Raw genomic sequence first — 20,654 nt, 5'->3', positions numbered from 1 at the left:
AAGCTCCAACTCTTGCTTCGGGTGGTCCCGAGGCCCCGTCCCGGGAGACCTCCCTGGCCCGCCCAACGTCAGCCCCACTGAGGGCAGAGCCACCCAGGAAGCTGTGGGAAGGCCGAGGGGTGGGCCTTCCTGGGGCGGGGCCACCCAGGCCGTGGTAAGTCCCGCGCTGCTGCATCCAGCCCAGTCGACCTGCCGGCGCCCCGAGAGCGAGCTCCTCCTGCAGCATGGCCTCCAGCAGCACCCCCGGCGGTGAGTGGCCATCGGGGCCCCGCTCCTGCTGGGATGCCCAGGGGCTCTGGCGACTTTCCAGGCTTAAGCACAAGAGAAGTCACCACCCGGATGGCTGGGACGCCCGTGGGAGGGCGGGGCTCCCCTGGGGTCTGGGCAAAGGGGCTGGAGAGAGGGTTGCATAGGGCTGCGGGGGGGAGGGAACCCTGGACTGGGCCGAGATTCCCAGCAGGAGCCCCGCTTCTGTAAGGCTGCCGGCTGGACCTCGGGGTGCAGAAATTGGGTCAAGGTGGATCACTTCTTAGACGAGTTGACCACTGTAGAACTTTCACCTCAAGGGACCCACGGTGGGCATGGGTTTTCACATGTTCCCTTGAGGTTTCCTGGTGGACATATGGTCCTCTTTGGTTTTCCCGATGGGCTTTTCACCCCGCCCCACCACCTCTTCAAACCCGACGCCCACCGGGACCCCCACCCAGGGTCTTCTCCATACCTTGGCCTGGAATCACATACCTAGCTCAAGGCTGCCCTTTCCCTAGATCCTTGACAATCACCCATTCCCAAGGGCAGATGCGGAACGGCCTGTGTCCAGTGGAACAACCCCCTCAGGCTTAGGTGGGTCCATGAGTGGCAAAGGGATGGGTGCCCCTGGATGGGGACGTTTTCGACATCCCAGAAACAGGAGCTCTGAGAGCACATCACCGGTCGATGCTCCTCTGAAAGCGTAAAGCCTTCCTCCCGTCGCTGCTCTCTTCCCCACACAGGCCCACTCCCACGAGCACCCCGACGAAGGAGGCTGGTGTTGACAGCAAGCCAGAAGGGGGCCCTGCAGGCATTCTTCCAGAAGAACCCTTACCCCAGCATCACTGCCAGAGAACACCTGGCCCGAGAGCTGGCCATCTCCGAGTCTAGAATCCAGGTAGGCAGCCCCAGTGCTTTTCTCACGGACTCTGGGGGAGGAAGAGTGCACGCACATGGGGCTAGGTGTTTGCCCGTCCTTCTGCGTGGTCAGCTGGGGAGCTCAGAACCTACGGCCTGGGGTGTGGGGGGCCTAGGAGACCTTGCCCTTGGAGGTCGTTCCAAGACCTTCACTCAAGGGACGAGGGAACTCTGGGGCCCAAGGTCTGAGGCCCGACGACAGGTCCATGCCCATGGGCTGAGTGTCCCCAGAGATCCTGTGTCCTGACCAATCACTTTCCCCACATGAAACACCGTGAGTCCTCCTACAGGGGTGGGGAGGAGACACATAGAGACGCACGTATGCCTATCCATGACGGCACACCTGTCTTTTCCCTCCAGTGCAGAGGAAGCCTGCGCATGGGTCCATTGGTGAGGAGAATGACACCCGTTTCCAGTGTCTTCTTGGTCAGTCAAAGTGCCTCAGCTCCCTACAGGGGACTTCAGCAGGAGCTGCATCCTCTGCCCATGCGGATGACCAAAGAAGAAATGACTCTTGTCCCCATGCCGTCTGTTGTAGGTTTCCCTACATTTCTCGCTCCTCAGGTTAGACCAACGCCTACTTCCTTGTACACCAGAGGGCCATGCAAATAGCACGTGCCACTGGAGGCACCAAGCCAGCTCTGGCTTTCTCTGGGTTGTTGGTTGGTCTTGGGGCCTCATGTCCCTGCCACATGTGTGGGGTTTCCTGCCCTCCCGTGTTCCCTGAACGTTGCTTCTTCTCTTGCCCCTTAGGTCTGGTTCCAAAACCAGAGAACGAGACAGCTAAGGCAGAGCCGCCGACTGGACTCCAGAATTCCCCAAGGAGAAGGGCCACCGAATGGAAAGGCACAGCCTCCAGGTGACTCCCCGGCACCCAAGAAGGGTCCCCTCCTGAGCCACTCCTTGACACAGGAACGTGTCTCTGTGTGCTGACCTGGCCGTGGCAAAAGCCTCAGGAAGGGCCCCAAGCTCTGCTCTCAGGCTCTAGCCACCCTTGTGACCCCAGATGGCGACACCCCGCCTGCCATTCCTGGGCAGGCAGCAGGCGGGCTGTTTCTGGGTCAGGAAGTATCTGCATCTTCCTGTCCTGAACCTGCTAGCCAGGACACAGGCCTCTTCTTCCATCAACTCACCATTGTTATTCAAACGCTGGCTCTGGGGCTCGGCCCAGGCTCTGTCTCCTTGGGCTCAGGGAAGGAGAGCCTATGAAGACAGAGAACATGCAGAAAAGCGCTCTCTCTCTCTCTCTCTCTCTCTCTCTCTCTAACACACACACACACACACACACGCAGTCATATGAATTCAGACACCATCACACACCATCACACACACCCTGACACCCACTTCTGTCTCCACACTGGCTGTGCTATTGGCGTCCAAGCCCTCCTCTCCAACCTTGTTCTCTCTTTAGGTCGAGTCCCGAAGGAAGGCAGGAGAAAACGGACATCCATTTCTGCATCCCAAACCAGTATCCTCCTTCAAGCCTTTGAGGAGGAGCGGTTTCCTGGCATTGGTATGAGGGAAAGCCTGGCCAGAAAAACAGGCCTTCCAGAAGCCAGAATTCAGGTGAGTTTTTACAGTGTGTCACGGGGGTTGTTCCCTGTGGAAGGGAAGGTGGCCCTTACATGGTGCTGGAGAGACGTGGGCTCCTGGGGAGGGGGTACCCGCGGGGTGTGGGGCAGAGGCACCAGGGGCAGAGTGTTGACTAAGCCCGGGAGAACCCGTCCAAAGGAAGAATTTCCAAACTCAATGTTGGTTAGCACACATGCTTGTAGAAATGGTGACCGGACCAAAGTGGGAATATGTCCAAGTTGGCCCCTCTCGAGAGAAGCCGTAGTCTCAGCGGCTTCAAACTCAGCCCGCTTATCCATTGAGTACGCCCCCAAGATGCCATTAGTGTGCGTGGGCTTGCCGTCCTTTGTGTGGAGACCGGTGTGATGCTGCCCTGGGCCTCAGGACCACGGGGCTAAAACGGATCCTGCCCAGGAGCCACAGCTTGTGTGGATAACCTGATCAGCCGGGATTACAGGCCCTAATCCAGGTGAGGGAGAGGATTCGGGGAGCCCAGCTGTGTGCGGCTCTTCTGCCTTAGTTCTGCACACAGCGCTTTACGGGATGGGAGGTGTGAGGCAGCTTTCAGGGAGATATAGGCAGATTCTCTGAAAGACTCTTGGTTGGTGCAAGAGCGTGAGTGAGGAGGCTGCTTCAGGTGGCACGCCTTGGCTTTCCTCTGACGCGTCTTTTCCAGGGTCAGAGGGGAAACTCCAGGAGCTCACCTGAGCTCCTCTTTTCCTCCAGCCAGGACGGGAGGGAGGGCCGATGCAAACGTAGCTGTTCTGGATGTGGAGGGCTGGCTGCCCACGCCTTTCGCTCGGCCCATCACAGATGTGCCTGCAGTCAGACCCCGTAGCCATGAGTCCAAGGCTCTGAGGCAGAGGATGTGGTTTTCCACACGTTCACACCCAAGAGTAGATGGGGACAGAGGTGTTGAGGGCAGCCGGGAGCAGACCTCAGGACGTGGACTATCCTGGGTAAAGTGGGGCAGGCCGTCGGCTGAGTCTCGGTCCCAGGACTCAGGGCACGGCTGATCCCCAGGCCGCAAATGGCAAAGAAGGCGAGGGCAGGGCAGGGAGCGAAGAGCAGCAGAAGCACCTGCCCGGCGAAGTGACACAGGCCCAGTATGCTCCCGGCTAGGTGGCCAAGGTTGCCCAGGGCGTGCGCGTGGTTTTCGAGGGCCCATGGAAAGGTAGGGACAGCCGTGGCCTGAGGTGCAGCCCCAACCATTCACTGCGTCTTTCCTGGAGAGAGCACAGGGCGGGGTGTGTGTGTGTGGTGGGTGAGGTGGGACAGGGCAGGTCACGGGCAAGCAGACTTGGCATCCCGTCCTCCTGATGGCCACAACCCCTATTCTCTGTCCCAGGTTTGGTTTCAGAACAGAAGAGCTCGGCACCCAGGGCAGAGCCCAAGTGGGCCCGAGAATGCTTTGGCGGCAAACCACAAACCCAGTCCTCGCGGGACGGTCCCATTGGACCAAAGCCACCTGTCAAGGGTCCCCAGGAGCTCTCCAAATCTGGCTCCCTTCGATCCTTTGGGAAGCATGCAGACGCAGGCTGCAGGGACACCTCCTGTCTCCTCCGTGGTTGTTGTCCCTCCAGTTTCTTGTGGGGGCTTTGGGCGCCTGATTCCGGGGGCCAGCCTGGTCACACCAACCTTAGGTGGGCAAGGAGGAATCGCTGCTGCTCCCAGAGTCCTGGGGAGCCGATGCTGCCCAGAACTGACTCCAGGAGGGGGCCTCTCACCAGGTCATGCTGACCTTGGCCTCCCCTCCCCTGGGAGATGCCAGCAGCCGAAAGAGCACCCCAGCAAGGCGCCCCTGCCCTCGCAAGTTGGCCCGCGGCCTCCGCCTGTTGATCCTCCTCAACACTGGGGTCATGCAGGTCCTTCGGGCACCGATCAGGCCACGCCGAGGAGGGGCCAAAGTTCCCAGGCAGTCATGGGCACAGCAGGGTCCCAGGATGGGACAGGGCAGCAGCCCGCCCCCGGGGAGAGCCCCGCTTGGTGGCAACAGCCTCCCCCTCCTGCAGGGCCATGTGTCCCACTGCCCCCACAACACCAGCTGTGTGCGGACACCTCCAGTTTCCTACAAGAGCTTTTCTCAGCCGATGAGATGGAAGAAGATGTCCACCCCTTGTGGGTGGGGACTCTGCAGGAGGACGAACCTCCAGGACCCCTGGAAGCACCCCTCAGCGAGGACGATTTTCACGCTCTGCTGGAAATGCTACAGGACTCCTTGTGGCCTCAGGCCTAGGAGCAGGGAGGACCTGTCCTCCCCACGCCCAACCCATTCATTCAGGCATCCAGGGGAACATGGGGCCCTAGCGTGACTCAGAGGAGGGGAACCCTCAGTTCAGCCAGGGGCCGGACGGAGCCTGAGGCCAGGAGGAGCAGCCATCATGCTCCAGGTCTGGACTGTGTTGCCCAGGGACTCGGATGCATCTAGGCTGTCAGGGTGGGAATGGCCTAAGGGGCAAAGCCTGAGGTCTCCCCCGTCAGCCTCCTGTCCCAGGCTACGGCGGGAATGTCCTGGGGCCTTGGCCTGGCATCTTGCCCAGAGCACTGCCAACTGTCACCAAGTGGCAGCCAGAGGGGTGGCCACAGCCACTCGGGGCGGTCAGTGTGAGACGGTCCCACTGGTGCGTTCCAGAACCTCAGCCGCGTGTGTGCCTTTGTGCATGTGCATGTGTTTTCCTTCTGTGGGACCCATCAGCAGGCCCCTGGACCCTCAAGGGTCCCTGGCTATTCAGGAAGCAGCAGACGTTAGCGGTCAGCCTGTCACAGGTCTTCCCTCAGCCGGGTCACCTCTCTTCCCTGCCAAGAGTCACCTGAGGAAACCTCATCCCGGCTGTTCAAGCTCCACGGGGTGACCCATGGCTACAATAAACATCTCTCTGTCTCCCCCGAGCGATTTCGTGGTGTCATTTGTCCCCTGGGCCTTCGGTCCCTTCCTTCCTTCCTGCCTGTCTCGCAACATTCGCAATCCTTCCCGTGCCTGTGCCCGAAACGGGCTGCGGAGACACCAAGACGCCCACCTGCAGCTCCCAACTTGGCACAGACACACGCACAGGCCTCACTCACCCTCCCCACACACAGCCACCATCACTGGTGGAGGCGCTGCTTGTGTGAGCACTCCTCCAAGGGGTCGCGGGGATGCCCAGGGACACACACTCCACGCACGCGATCTGGCCGTGACGGTGTCAGGTGAGGCCTAATTCACCCCTAACCCCGATCCTCTTGGGTGGGCAGTGAATCTCCCCACTCCTCCCTCATGGTCGCCTCCTCCCTCTATTTCTCTAAATCTCTCTCTCTCTTTCTCTCCTCTGTCTCTCTGTCTCTCACTCTGTCTCTCTCTGTCTCTCTATCTCTGTCTCCTGACCCCTCTACCTCATTTTCTCTCACAGGTAGACACACACAGAGGTCACACTGTCACGGGAGCTTCCTTTGCAACTTACTGTCTGGTCATTGAACCTCAGGAAAGGAATGTCGGTGGAAAATTTGGAAGAATAGGGGGGTGGGGGCGGTCGGTCCCTTCGGGTTTACTATGCCCCTGACATGTCCCACACGCCTTGGAGATGAGAGCTGACATCCTCATCTGAGGCCTCCGGATCCAACACGTGGGTTTCAGCGTTTGCGAGGAAGCGGAGTTCTGAGAGGTGGCCCTTATACCCCAACCTCTCTGCCTCCCCTAGTCACCTCTGTGCACACATGCGTGTCCACCATTATCTGTATCTGCATTTCCTTTTCTGTGAAATGCTTTAGAGATTTATGGGGGTGCATGGTGAGAGAGAGCGAGCGAGAGAGCTCGTGCACTGGCAGGAGAGAAGCAGGACCCCACTGAGCAGGGAGCCTCACTTGAGGCTCCATCCTGGACCCTGGGATCATGACCTGAGCCCAGGCGGACACCCAAGCGACGGGGCTGCACAGGCACTCGGGATGTCCCTTTCTATGTGCATCTGGCTCCATGGGAGGGATTGTGTGGACCTGTCCATAGGTAGAGCCGATGCTAGACACCCTCCACCCATAGTTTCCATAGACACAGTGGGTGGGTCCGGCTCCTTCCCAGAACAGAATGGGTTGCGACGACGGAATCCATGGTGTCTGGCGAGGGTGGCTTCGGGACAGATGGGGCTTTTGCTAGGTCTAGGGAAACCCCGGGGAAGCACGGCCCCCTTGCTGAGGTGGGAGGACTGCTCTCTCAGTGTGCTGAGGAGAGGTCCCTGGACCCTCGGCCATGGCACGTCTACACCCATGTCGTGGAGGTACAACCGGGGTTGCACTCACACTGGATCTCAAGGGCACACGTCAGCCCTGGAGGCTGTCCCGCCCACCGGTGGCCTGAGCCATCCCTATCCCTGAGCTTTCCGGGGGCCCTGGCATCTGTGCAAACCATAGCCACCACGCTGGGAATGAGCCTGGAGGAGAAGGTGTCCAGGGGGAGCTGGCAGGATGGCTGAGGGTCGTGGCCTTGGAGGCAGGGACCAAGGGCCTTGAACTGGTAAGGACCACCTCACCCCACTGTCCACCCAAATGGGGATCCTCCAAATGATCCTATGGTTCCAGCCCAGCCTGAGAACTAGGGACCAGGGTCCACGGGGCTGGTAGACATCCTCCAGGGGCTGGAGGGCTGCTCCCGGCCCTGGTGCTAGTCCTCCGCGGGCACTGCCTGGCAACCGACCACCCACAACGTAGGCAGAACAAAGCCCCTGCAAGGGCACTTAGCGACGCCCGTGGCCCTTTGCCGCCATCAGCTCCAATCAGGTTTTGGCCCCTGGAGCTCCCTCGGGGGCGCACCCGCTCCTGAAAGGCTCTGCATTTAGGACACCGCCCGCAGGAAAGTCCGTGGTCCCCTCGGTGGGGGCCCCCCGCCCTCCCCGCTCTTGCACTGCAGCCCCAAGCAGACGAGCCCAGCAGGAGACGGACGTCGGAGAGCTGCCCGCTGCCGTGCACGGGGCCATCCTTAGGGATCCCAGGAGACGCCTTCCCTCCGTCTCTGCAGACGAGGTGCCCTTGAGCCACAGCCCTGGGGCTCCCGGACCGACACGCAGGCGCCACAGGCACGCACCTGACACACACGGCTCCCGCCCACCGTGACCAGATGCCCTTGAACGACCATCCGCCCGGCCATCGGGTCCCTTCAGCACACCTTCCTCCTGGCTGCCCCTTGTCCCCTTGTGCTTCACCTACTGCGGAAGTGGAGGAGACACTCCCGGGCAGCAAGAGCACAGGTCTCCAACAGGGGAGGCCCTATATTTTGGAGTTTTGAAACTCAGTCCTGCGTCTGAGGTTAAATTAAAAAAAGAAAAAAAGAAAAAAGCTCAGACACAGGCAGGGTGAACGCAGGGTTCTGACACAAACTGCAGAGACAAGAGGGCTTGATGGCTCTTCTGTGAAGGCTCACTGCATGTGGGGTCGGGATGTTCATCTCCAGGAAAGGAAACCAGGGCCCCCAAACTCATCCCACCCATCAGCACTGAGAGCTCTCAGGGAGCAGCTCAACGCCGAGTGGTGGAGGTCAGAAGTGCTTACACTGAGCCCTGCCTCCGAGCCCTGCAGGGGTATCTCCACTAAGGCAAGCTGGCAGCTGACAATCAGGGGAACGCTCCTCCCCCAGAAAACTGGCACAGACCACTGGCTCCCACCAACAGTACTGATCACAGAAGCCTGCAAAGCTTCAGCTCGACGGGAAAGCAGGATCTAGCTTCCTTTGTACTTTGTTTTTTTTGTTTGTTTGTTTTGTTTTGTTTTGTTTTTACTTTGTTCTTTATTATTATTTTTTATTAATTTTCTTCTTTATAAAATCTTAATTTTAATTGTTATCTATATATTTTATATGTCTCTTATTTTGATTACTTTCCTTGTACTTTAAGTTTCTTTCTTATTTTGGAATCTAGATTCTTTTTAAAAGCAGGCCAAGAATCTGGAGGGGCAAGATGGTGGGAGAGTAGGGTCTCCAAATCACCTACCCCACCAAATTACCTAGATAACCTTCAAATCATCCTGAAAATCTACGAATTCGGCCTGAGATTTAAAGAGAGAACAGCTGGAATGCTACAGTGAGAAGAGTTCGTGGTTCTATCAAGGTAGGAAGAGGGGAGGGGGGGAGGGAGAATTAAATAAACAAAAGGCATCCAAGGGGGAGGAAGCCCGTGAGGAGCCGGGCTAAGGCCGGGGCGAGCGCCCCCAGGACAAAAAAGCTCCGTCCCAGAGAAGCAGGAGCTTCATCAATCTTCCCGGGCTGAAAGGCACTCGCAGGGAGTTAGAGCAGGACCCCAGGAAAGGCGAGGATACCCTCAGGCTCCCTGGGACAGTAACACAACAACGGCGCCCCGGGGAGAGTGCGCCAAGCTCCCTAAAGGGCTGCAGTGTGCACAAGGCTGGACCCGGGCGCAGCTCCCAAGCGGCTCAGGGGGCAGCTCCGCGTGGAGGGGGCTGTGTGGCCCCGGGAGCAGCTCAGGGGTGGCTCAGGCAGAGGCTACGTGCAGAGGGAGCTGCGCGGCCGCAAGCGTGATTCCAGCAGTGCAGCCCGGGAGGACAGGGCGCGGGGGACACAGCCCAAGATCTGGCGCTCCACCCGGAACAGGCAGAGGCCGGGAGGGCCCAGGACAGCAAGGACACTCCTACCGCAGAGCGGCCCCAAGCTGAGCAGATCAGCGACCCTGCCTCCAGAGCATCCAGACCCCTGCAGACAGAGAGCTCTGTAGTAACTGCAGGAGCTAAATCCAGGGCTCCAGAGCTGGCCGCCACCACTGTTGTTGTTCCTCCTGGGGCCTCACAGGATAAACAGCCCCCAGTGAGCCTCACAGTGGCCTCACCTGATAAACGGCTTACACATCTTTCACTGATACCTGCACCAGGCAGGGGACTGAGCAGCTCCCTCAAGTGGTAACACCTGAATATCAGAACAGCGGGCCCTCCCCCAGAAGACCAGCTAGACCGACAGGGGAAAAACAAATTATTGGCCAACCAACACTGGAAAGTTCCAGAGGAAGTCAAGGATTTACAGTACACAGAATCGAGGATACTACCCCTTGTCTTTTGTTTTTTAATTTCTGTTTCCTTACCCCCCTTTTTTCTTTTTTCTTTTCTTCTTTTTTCCTGTTTTTATCTTTTTTCTTTTTTCTTTTATTCTTTTTCTTTTCTCCTTTGTCTTCTCTCCTTTTCTCCTTGTCTCCTTTTCCCAATAAAACGTGTTTTTGGTCACTCTACACTGAGAAAAATAACTATAAGGAAAACCTCACCTCAAAAGAAAGAATCAGAAACAGTCCTCTCTCCCAAGAGCTACAAAATCTGGATTACTATTCAATGTCAGAAAGCCAATTCAGAAGCACTATTATAAAGCTACTGGTGTCTCTAGAAAAAGCATAAAGGACTCAAGAGACTTCATGACTGCAGAATTAGATCTAATCAGGCAGAAATTAAAAATCAATTGAATGAGAACCAATCCAAACTAGAAGTCCTAACGACAAGGGTTAACGAGGTGGAAGAACGAATGAGTGACATAGAGACAGGTTGATGTCAAAGAGGGAAACTGAGGAAAAGAGACAAACAATTAAAAGACCATGAATATAAATTAAGGGAAATAAACGACAGCCTGAGGAAGAAAAACCAATATTTAATTGTGGTTCCCAAGGGCACCGCAAGGGACAGAGGGCCAGAATATGTATTTGAACAAATCATAGCTGAAAACTTTCCTAATCTGGGAAGGGAAACAGGCATTCAGATTCAGGAAATAGAGAGATCCCCCCCCCTAAAAGCAATAAAAACCGTTCAACACCTCGACATTTAATAGTTAAGCTTGCAAATTCCAAAGATAAAGAGAAGATACTTAAAGCAGCAAGAGACAAGAAATCCCTGACTTTTATGGGGAGGAGTATTAGGGTAACAGCAGACCTCTCCACAGAGACCTGGCAGGCCAGAAAGGGCTGGCAGGATATATTCAGGGTCCTAAGTGAGAAGAACATGCAACCAAGAATACTTTATACAGCAAGGCTGTCATTCAGAATGGAAAGAGAGATAAAGAGCTTCCAAGACAGGCAAGAACTGAACGAATATGTGACCTCCAAACCAACTCTGCAAGAAATTTTAAGGGAGACTCTTAAAATTCCCCTTAAAGAAGAAGTCTAGGGGAACAATCCACAAAAACAAGGACTGAATAGATATCATATCTTTCAATAGTAACTCTGAACGTGAACGGGCTTAATGACCCCATCAAAAGGTGCAGGGTTTCAGACTGGATAAAAAAGCAGGAACCATCTATTTGCTGTCTACAAGAGACTCATTTTAGACAGAAGGACACCTACAGCCTGAAAATAAAAGCTTGGAGAACCATTTACCATTCAAATGGTCCTCAAAAGAAAGCTGGGGTAGCCATCCTTATCTCAGAAAAACTAAAATTTACCCCGAAGACTGTAGTGAGAGATGAAGAGGGACACTATATCATACTTAAAGGATCTATCCAACAAGAGGACTTAACAATCCTCAATATATATGCCCCGAATGTGGGAGCTGCCAAATATATCAATCAATTAATAACCAACGTGAAGAAATACTTAGATAATAATACACTTATATTTGGTGACTTCAATCTACCGCTTTCTACACTCGATAGGTCTTCTAAACACAACATCTCTAAAGAAACGAGAGCTTTAAATGATACACTGGACCAGATGGATTTCACAGATATCTACAGAACCTTACATCCAAACTCAACTGAATACACATTCTTCTCAAGTGCACATGAAACTTTCTCCAGAATAGACCACATACTGGGTAACAAATCGGGTCTGAACCAATACCAAAAGATTGGGATCGTCCCCTGCATATTCTCACCATAATGCCTTGAAATTAGAACTAAATCACAGCAAGAAGTTTGGAAGGACCTCAAACACGTGGAGGTTAAGGACCATCTTGCTAGAAGATGAAAGCGTCAACCAGGAAATTAAGGAAGAATTAAAAAGATTCATGGAAACTAATGAGAAGATACAACTGTTCAAAATCTTTGGGATGCAGCAAAAGCAGTCCTAAGGGGGAAATACATCACAATACAAGCATCCATTCAAAAACTGGAAAGAACTCAAATACAAAAGCTAACCTTACACATTAAGGAGCTGGAGAAAAAACAGCAAATAGATCCTACACCCAACAGAAGAAGAGAGTTAATTAAGATTCGAGCAGAACTCAACGAAATCCAGACCAGAAGAACCGTGGAATAGATCAACAAAACCAGGAGTTGGTTCTTTGAAAGAATTAATAAGATAGATAAACCATTAGCCAGCCTTATTAAAATGAAGAGAGAGAAGACTCAAATTAATAAAATCATGAATGAGAAAGGAGAGATCACTACCAACACCAAGGAAATACAAACGATTTTAAAAACATATTATGAACAGCTATACGCCAATAAATTAGGCAATCTAAAAGAAATGGACGCTTTCCTGGAAAGCGACAAACTACCAAAACTGGAACAGGAAGAAATAGAAAACCTGAACAGGCCAATAACCAGGGAGGAAATTGAAGCAGTCATCAAAAACCTCCGAAGACACAAAAGTCCAGGGCCAGATAGCTTCCCAGGGGAATTCTATCAAACGTTTAAAGAAGAAACCATACCTATTCTACTAAAGCTGTTTGGAAAGATAGAAAGAGATGGAGTATTTCCAAATTCGTTCTATGAGGCCAGCATCACTTTAATTCCAAAACCAAAGACCCCAGCAAAAAGGAGAATTACAGACCAATATCCCTGATGAACATGGATGCAAAAATTCTCAACAAGATACTAGCTAATAGGATCCAACAACACATTAAGGAAATTATTCACCATCACCAAGGAGGATTTATCCCTGGGACACAGGCTGGTTCAACACTCGTAAAACAATCAGTGTGATTGATCATATCAGCAAGAGAAAATACAAGAGCCATATGATCCTCTCATTCGATGCAAAGAAAGAATTTGACAAACTACAGCATCCATTCCTGATCAAAACTCTTCAGAGTGTAGGGATAGAGGGAACATTCCTCAACATCTTAAAAGCCATCTACGAAAAACCCACAAAAAATATAATTCTCAATGGGGAAGCACTGGGAGGCTTTCCCCTAAGATCAGGAACAAGGCAGGGATGTCCACTCTCACCACTGCTATTCAACATAGTATTGGAAGTCCTAGCCTCAGCAATCAAACAACAAAAAGACATTAAAGGCATTCAAATTGACAAAGAAGAAGTCAAACTCTCCCTCTTCACTGATGACATGATACTCTACATAGAAAACCCAGAAGCCTCCACCCCAAGATTGCTAGAACTCATACAGCAATTTGGCAGCGTGGCAGGATACAAAATCAATGCCCAGAAGTCAAGGGCATTTCTAGACACTAACAATGAGACTGAAGAAAGAGAAATTAAGGAGTCAATCCCATTTACAATTGCACCCAAAAGCATAAGATACCTAGGAATACACCTAACCAAAGAGGTAAAGGATCTATACCCTAAAAACTATGGAACAATTCTGAAAGAAATTGAGGAAGACACAAAGAGATGGAAAAATATTCCATGCCCATGGATTGGCAGAATTAATATTGTGAAAATGTCAATGTTACCCCAGGGCAATTTACACATAATGCAATCCCTATCAAAATACCATAGACTTTCTTCAGAGAGTTGGAACAAATAATCTTAAGATTTGTGTGGAATCAGAAAAGACACCGAATAGCCAGGGGAATATTAAAAAAAAAAAAAAAAAACATAGCTGTGGGCATCACAATGCCAGATTTCAGGTTGTACTACAAAGCTGTGGTCATCAAGACAGTGTGGTACTGGCACAAAAACAGACACATAGATCAATGGAACAGAATAGAGAATCCAGAAGTGGACCCTGAACTTTATGGTCAACTAATATTCGATAAGGGAGGAAAGACTATCCATTGGAAGAGAGACAGTCTCTTCAATAAATGGTGCTGGGAAAATTGAACATCCACACGCAGAAGAATGAAACTAGACCACTCTCTTGCAGCATACACAAAAATAAACTCAAAATGGATGAAAGATCTAAATGTGAGACAAGATTCCATCAAAATCCTTTTTGAACTCAGCCACAGTAACTTTTTGCAAGATATATCCACGAAGGCAAAAGAAACAAAAGCAAAAATGAACTATTGCGACTTCATCAAGATAAGAAGCTTTTGCACAGCAAAGGATACAGTCAACAAAACTAAAAGACAATCTACAGAATGGGAGAAGATATTTGCAAATGACGTTATCAGATAAAGGGCTAGTTTCAAGATCTATAAAGAACTTATTCAACTCAACACCAAAGAAACAAACAATCCATCATGAAATGGGCAAAAGACATGAACAGAAATCTCACAGAGGAAGACATAGACATGGCCAACATGCACATGAGAAAATGCTCCGCATCACTTGCCATCAGGGAAATACAAATCAAAACCACAATGAGTGGAAATACAAATCAAAACCACCTCACACCAGTGAAATGGGGAAAATTAACAAGGCAGGAAACCACAAATGTTGGAGAGGATGCAGAGAAAAGGGAACCCTCTTGCACTGTTGGTGGGAATGTGAACTGGTGCAGCCCCTCTGGAAAAGTGTGTGGAGGTTCCTCAAAGAGTTAAAAATAGACCTGCCCTACGACCCACCAATTGCACTGCTGGGGATTTACCCCCAAAGATACAGATACAATGAAATGCTGGGACACCTGCACCCTGATGTTTCTAGCAGCAATGTCCACAATAGCCAAACAGTGGAAGGAGCCTCGGTGTCCATCGAAAGATGAATGGATAAAGAAGATGTGGTGTATGTATCCAATGGAATATTCCTCTGCCATTAGATATGACAAATACCCACCATTTGCTTCGACGTGGATGGAACTGGAGGGTATTATGCTGTGTGAAATAAGTCAATCGGAGAAGGATAAACATTATATGGTCTCATTCATTTGGGGAATATAAATAATAGTGAGAGGGAATATTAGGGAAGGGAGAAGAAATGTGTGGGAAATATCAGAAAGGGAGACAGAACATAAAGACTCCTAACTCTGGGAAACGAACTAGGGGTGGTGGAAAGGAGGAGGGCTAGGCGTGGGGGTTAATGGGTGACGGGCACTGACGGGGGCACTTGACAGGATGAACACTGGGTGTTATTCTGTATTTTGGCAAATTGAACACCAATAAAAAATAAGTTTATTATAAAAAAAGAAAGTAAAATAAAATTAATCAACTTCATCAATTAAAAAATAAATTTAGGGATCCCTGGTGGCGCAGCAGTTTGGCACCTGCCTTTGGACCCGGGTGCTTTCCTGGAGACCTGGGATCGAGTCCCGCGTCGGGCTCCCTGCATGGAGCCTGCTTCTCCCTCTGCCTGTGTCTCTGTCTCTCTGTCTCTCTGTCTCTCTCTGTGTGACTATCATGAATAAATAAATAAAATCTATAAAAAAGAAAAATTAAGGGATCCCTGGGTGGCGCAGCGGTTTGGAGCCTGCCTTTGGCCCAGGGCGCGATCCTGGAGACCTGGGATCGAATCCCACATCGGGCTCCCGGTGCATGGAGCCTGCTTCTCCCTCTGCCTGTGTCTCTGCCTCTCTCTTTCTCACTGTGTGCCTATCATAAATAAATAAAAAAAAAATTAAAAAAAAAAAAGAAAAATTAAAAAATTAAAAAATAATAAAATAAAATAAAAATAAAATAAAATGAGTCTCTTGTAGACTGCATATAGAAGGGTCTGCCTTTCTATCCAGTCTGATACCCTGCACCTTTTGATGGGATCATTTATCCCAATTACATTCAGAGTAAGTATTGAAAGAAATGAATTTAGTGTCATCATATTACTGATTCAGGCCCTGTTTTGTGGATTGTTTCTTTGGGCTTCCTTTTTCTTATACAGGGTTGTTTCTTGCAAACTACATATTCTTTCAGTTTCTGCATATCCTGGAAGCTCTTTATTGATCCTTCTATTCTGAATGACAGACTTGCCAGATAAAGTATTCTTGGCTGCATGTTCTTCTCATGTAGTACCTTGAATAGATCTTGCCAGCCCTTTCTGACCTCCCAGGTCTCTGTGGAGAGGCCTGCTGTTAATCTGATATTTCTCTCCATATAAATTAAGAATCTCTTGCCTCGTGCTGCTTTTAGGATTTTCTCTTTCTCTTTGAAATTTGCAAGTTTCACTATTAAATGTCGAGGTGTTGAACAGTTTTGATTGATTTTGGGGTGGGTTCTCTCTATCTTTTGGCTCTGAATGTCTATTTACTTCCTCAGATCAGGGAAGTTCTCAGCTATGATTTGTTCAAATATACATTTTGGTCCCGTCTCCCTCTCAGCCTCTTCTGGAATCCCAATTATACATAAATTCATCTTTCTAAGGTTTTTGTTTATTTCCCTAAGCCTTTCCTCATGGTCTCTTGATTGTTTTCCTCTTTTTTCCTCAGCTTCCTTCCTACCATCAACTTGTCTTCTATGTCATTCACTCTCTCCTCTACCTCATTAACCCTAGCAGTTAGGTCCTCCAGTTTGGATTTCATCTCATTTAATCTATTTTTAATTTTGGCCTAATTAGATATGAATTCTGCAGTATTGAAGTCTCTAGAGTCTTTTAAACTTTTTTCCAGAGCCACCAGTAGCTTTATAATTGTGCTTCTGAATAGATTTTCTGACATCGTATTGAAATACATATCTCTAACTCTGTGACATAGAATTCTGTTTCAGGTTCTTTCTTTTGTGGTGAATGCTTCCTTGTAGTCATTTTTTCCAGTTCAGAGTGTATGTATGTGCAGGCTGAGTCAAAAATATCAACCACAACCTAAGTAAAATACATCATAGATGATTCTGAACAGGTCAGAGAACAGAAAATAAAAAAGAACTACACAACAAAATAAAACAAAAGGATCACTAAAGTGAAAAACAAATTTTTAAACAAAGTAGTCAATATAAAAGACCAAAAATGACAAAGAAGAAAATAGAAAAAGAAAAAAGAAATAAGAAAAAAAGAAAACAGAAAAAAGAGAAAAAAGAGAAAAGGAGGTGCTGGCAGATGGTGGTGGTGAATAAGTGGTAGTGGAGAGAGAATGTAGTCTACCTGAGGGGTCCTAGATGGAGATTCTCTTGGTCCTGAGTGTATTTTGTTCTGTATGTTAGAAGTTGCTCAACCCCAAATTTATATAAACCAGCAATACTTATAGAAATGCCCATCATTGACCACCAAAACATAAATGAGATAAAAGAGGGGGGCATAATGGGAAGGAAGAGAGAATATAATCTCACAGAATGAACCCTGGGATCATGACCTGAGCCAAAGGTGGAAACTCAACCATTGAGCCACCCAGGTGTCCCTCTTTTCCTTTTACTTATCCATCACCTTCCACCCTTCCACCTATGCCTGTTCCTTCTTCTCACCCTCCTGTCTTTTCCTGCAAAACAGGCCTCTGGATGAGGTGGAAGAACAAGCAGTGGTTGGGCATCGGTTCTGGTGAGTTCTTCTGTGTGTGCTTAGGGAGGAGGAATGGATTTTGGGTTTCAGCATCACTCTACTTCCCCCTCTTCTTCAGGATTTTGACTGTTGGCAAGTGGGAATTTAGTTGCAGAATCCATCCTGATTATGCCACCACCCTCAGCGCATACACACACACACACATACTCACGCACACACACCCTGGGTAGCAGCTAAAGACCAATCTGACCCTAAACCATTAACTGTCCAAGCTCCTGGGCCTTAACCATCACACTAATTTGGGTGGTGCCCCAACCAAGTCTCAAGGCCTTTGCTATGACCTTTGAAGTTTGGGGGACTAATGAGTGACACCATAAAAGTCGGCGACCCCCGGTTGGGAGAAGCACCATTTGTATGAGGGGCAGAGAGGAGGAGCCAGAGATAGACTAAGGGCTCCCTGCGCCCAGGCCAATGTTCAGGGCCTGCCTGAGCCTCACTCTGAGTCTCGTCCTCAACTCAGCTGTCACCCTAACCCTGACCCTCAGCCTGACCCTCACTCTTTCCCTGACCCTGATCCTTTCCCTAATCCTCACCCTCACCTTAACCCTGATCCTGAGCCTGACCCTCACCCTGACCCTCAACCTAAACCTAATCCTGAACCTCACTCTAAACCTGATGATTACCCTCACCCTCACCCTTTCCCTGACCCTGATCCTGTCCCTGATCCTCGCCCTAACCTTAACTGTAACCCTGAACCTGACCCTGACCCTAACCCTAAATTCATCAAACAAGATGCTATTTTTTTTTAAGATTTATTTATTTATTTATTCAGAGAAGAGCGAAAGAGAGGCAGAAACACAGGCAGAGAGAGAAGCAGGCTCCATGCAGGGAGCCCGACGTGGGACTCGATCCCGGGTCTCCAGGATCACACCCTGGGCTGCAGATGGTGCTAAACCGCTGCGCCACCAGGGCTGCCCAAGATGCTAGTTTAAAACTGCATTCTAGTAACACTTCTTTCTCAGGGCACTCGCCTTATGTTTTCACACATACTATTAAGATAGTTTCTTTTTTTTTTTTTTTTAATTTTTATTTATGATAGTCACACAGAGAGAGAGAGGCAGAGACATAGGCAGAGGGAGAAGCAGGCTATATGCACCGGGAGCCCGACATGGGATTAGATCCCGGGTCTCCAGGATCGTGCCCTGGGCCAAAGGCAGGCGCCAAACCACTGCGCCACCCAGGGATCCCTATTAAGATAGTTTCTATTGTCAACACACAAGAGTATAAGTAAAACCTGCTTCCTTTGTGCGATAACTTCTTTCTCAGAGTTAAAGATATGTCAGTTGACATACAAATGCACACATATATTTGGTATGGGTTATAAAGGTGCCAGTTGAATGCTGCATTCTAGTAATGCTTGTTTCTCAGAGTTAAGTATATATCACGTGCCATATGCTTTCTCACCTCCTTTGAGAGAGCTCCTCAAGTGTTATCACTGGTGTGGTGCTGACCCTGTGCCGGTACTAAGTGCTTCATGCATGTTATATAGGTGCTCCTCCTGACAACACTATGAGCTACTTGTATTACTCCCCTTTGTGCAAGTATAGAAAGGTGGAGCCTTTCCTGACAGGTACATGGAGGAGCTGGGATTTGACCTCAGAGGAGCTGGGATTTGACCTCGGGCCCTCTGGTTCTGCTTTGATCTGTGACGTATGTTCTCAGGACAGCCCCCACACAGTAACAGTTGAGAGTAGGTTATTAGGCTGACCAGGGGATGCTATTAGGCCCCCTTTGCCTGACTATCTTATGCAACAGCGTAGGTATTCATAAGTTTTGTGTGAGCCATCATTGTGTTTGTGCATGCATGGATGTGTGTGTGTGTGTGTGTGTGTGTGCGTGCGTGTGTGTGTACAAGGGAGAGCTGGAGCACAGGGAAGGTCACCTGATCACCAGGACTGGCTAGTACCACTCTCCGTGGGCACAGACACTCATACCAGGGAACTGGGGAGGCATTCCCAGATTCTCTCCATGGTGCACCTGGAGCACATCCTGAGAGCCAATAAGCTGTGGCACATTCACGACCCATCTGGATGGAAGAGGCCACATCTGCGTGATGTACCTGTTTCCTTTCCCCTACCCTGGACTTACTGATACAAAATGCCTAAGCCTGAGTGTAAAAGTAGTCCTCCCAAGGGGATAAAATAAATCATGCTTTTGTAGCCTAGAAGTTTGACATACACCTGGCCAATTTCTTCACAGGGAAGGTAGATAAGGCTGCTGATGGATTTAAAAAAAAAAAAGCTTTAAAAATAAAGAAAATCCATAAGATTATAAGAAATTTCCTTTTTTAAGATATTATTTATTTGAGAGAGAGACTGAATGAGAGAGAGCATGAGCAGGGACAGGGGCAGAGGGAGAGGGAGAAGCAGGCTCCTCGCCAAGTAGGGAGCCTGATGCAGGGCTCAACACAAGACCCTGGGATCATGACCTGAGCTGAAGGCAAATGCTTCCCCACTGATTCACCCAGAAGCCACGTTGTTATGAGATTGTGTTAGTTACTCCATTCTCCACATTACCCCACTTTCACCTCTCCTGAAGAGCTTTGGCATCTTTCTTATCCATTTCCATTGTTTGGCTCTCATTTTAAAAACTAGATTCACCTTTGGAGAAAGGATGAGCCAGTGTCTCAGAGCAAATTCATCTGCTTTAAACTAGGGAGCCTAGCAGAATCCTTGGGATTGTGGGTAAGATGCAGACACTGGGCCCCTCAAAGTTTGGTCCCAGAAGCCTGTAGATGTCAAGGAGACCTAGGGCATTTGAAGGTGCCCACCAGGGCATGGCAGTGTGTAAGCTGGGCAAGAGGTTTTAGGAGGGAGCTGACCTCATTTCTGGGCAAGAGAAACAAATTTAGACATGTCTTTTCCATAAAAATAAAAAGATTTTATTTATTAATGAGAGAGAGAGAGGCAGAGACACAGGCAGAAGAAGAAGCAGGCTCCATGCAGAGAGCCCAATGTGGGACTCGACCCAGGGTCCCCAGAATCATGCCCTGGGCTGAAGGTGGCACTAAACCGCAGAACCACCCAATGGGAAGTTTCTGACTCACAGTAGAGAGTTTTAGTTTTACAAGATGAAATGTGCTCTAAAGATGGGTTACAGGGAGGTTGTACGAAGATATTAATGCGTTTAATATGCTTAAAATGTACTCCATGAACTTAATGTAGTTAATGAAATATATAAATGGGTGATTTGTAGATGGTAGGTTTTTGATCATGTGTATTGTACATCAATAAAGTATATTTTATTTAAAAGCAGCAAATACAGAGAAATGAGCACAGGACAATGTAGTCTTCCCTTTATACCCTCCCATTTTGCTGCTGCTATTTTATCTCAGCCTTTTTCCTTGAGACAACTTTGCTCAAACAAAATATTCTCATCACGTGCCCAAATACTTAAAGGCCTAAAATCAAAATTTCCAAAACAGGAAAGAGCTTTCTAAAA

The 20,654-nt window shown here is 49.7% G+C and overlaps 1 protein-coding gene across 1 annotated transcript; it reads left to right on the top strand.

The window, feature by feature from the left end:
- The first annotated feature begins 224 nt into the window (after positions 1-224).
- Positions 225-5,058, top strand: LOC144281385 (uncharacterized). Its single transcript, XM_077844332.1, has 6 exons — positions 225-249; positions 993-1,147; positions 1,528-1,701; positions 1,921-2,026; positions 2,579-2,733; positions 4,088-5,058. The coding sequence occupies exons 1-6, from the start codon at positions 225-227 to the stop codon at positions 4,973-4,975; spliced, it is 1,503 nt and encodes a 500-aa protein (XP_077700458.1). The 3' UTR covers positions 4,976-5,058.
- Positions 5,059-20,654: the final 15,596 nt, after the last annotated feature.

This window comes from Canis aureus, chromosome 12, assembly GCF_053574225.1.
Source record: "Canis aureus isolate CA01 chromosome 12, VMU_Caureus_v.1.0, whole genome shotgun sequence".
Taxonomy (NCBI): Eukaryota; Metazoa; Chordata; class Mammalia; order Carnivora; family Canidae; genus Canis; species Canis aureus.
Note: the sequence above shows the minus strand (reverse complement) of the source record. Positions and strands in the feature narration are given on the sequence as shown.

Excerpts from the sequence above, each read along its gene's own strand:
- LOC144281385 (XM_077844332.1), top strand. The coding sequence starts at position 225 with ATGGCCTCCAGCAGCACCCCCGGCG. Across the intron at positions 250-992 it reads CTCCAGCAGCACCCCCGGCG|GCCCACTCCCACGAGCACCC; the intron begins GTGAGTGGCCAT and ends TTCCCCACACAG. Across the intron at positions 1,148-1,527 it reads TCTCCGAGTCTAGAATCCAG|TGCAGAGGAAGCCTGCGCAT; the intron begins GTAGGCAGCCCC and ends TTTTCCCTCCAG.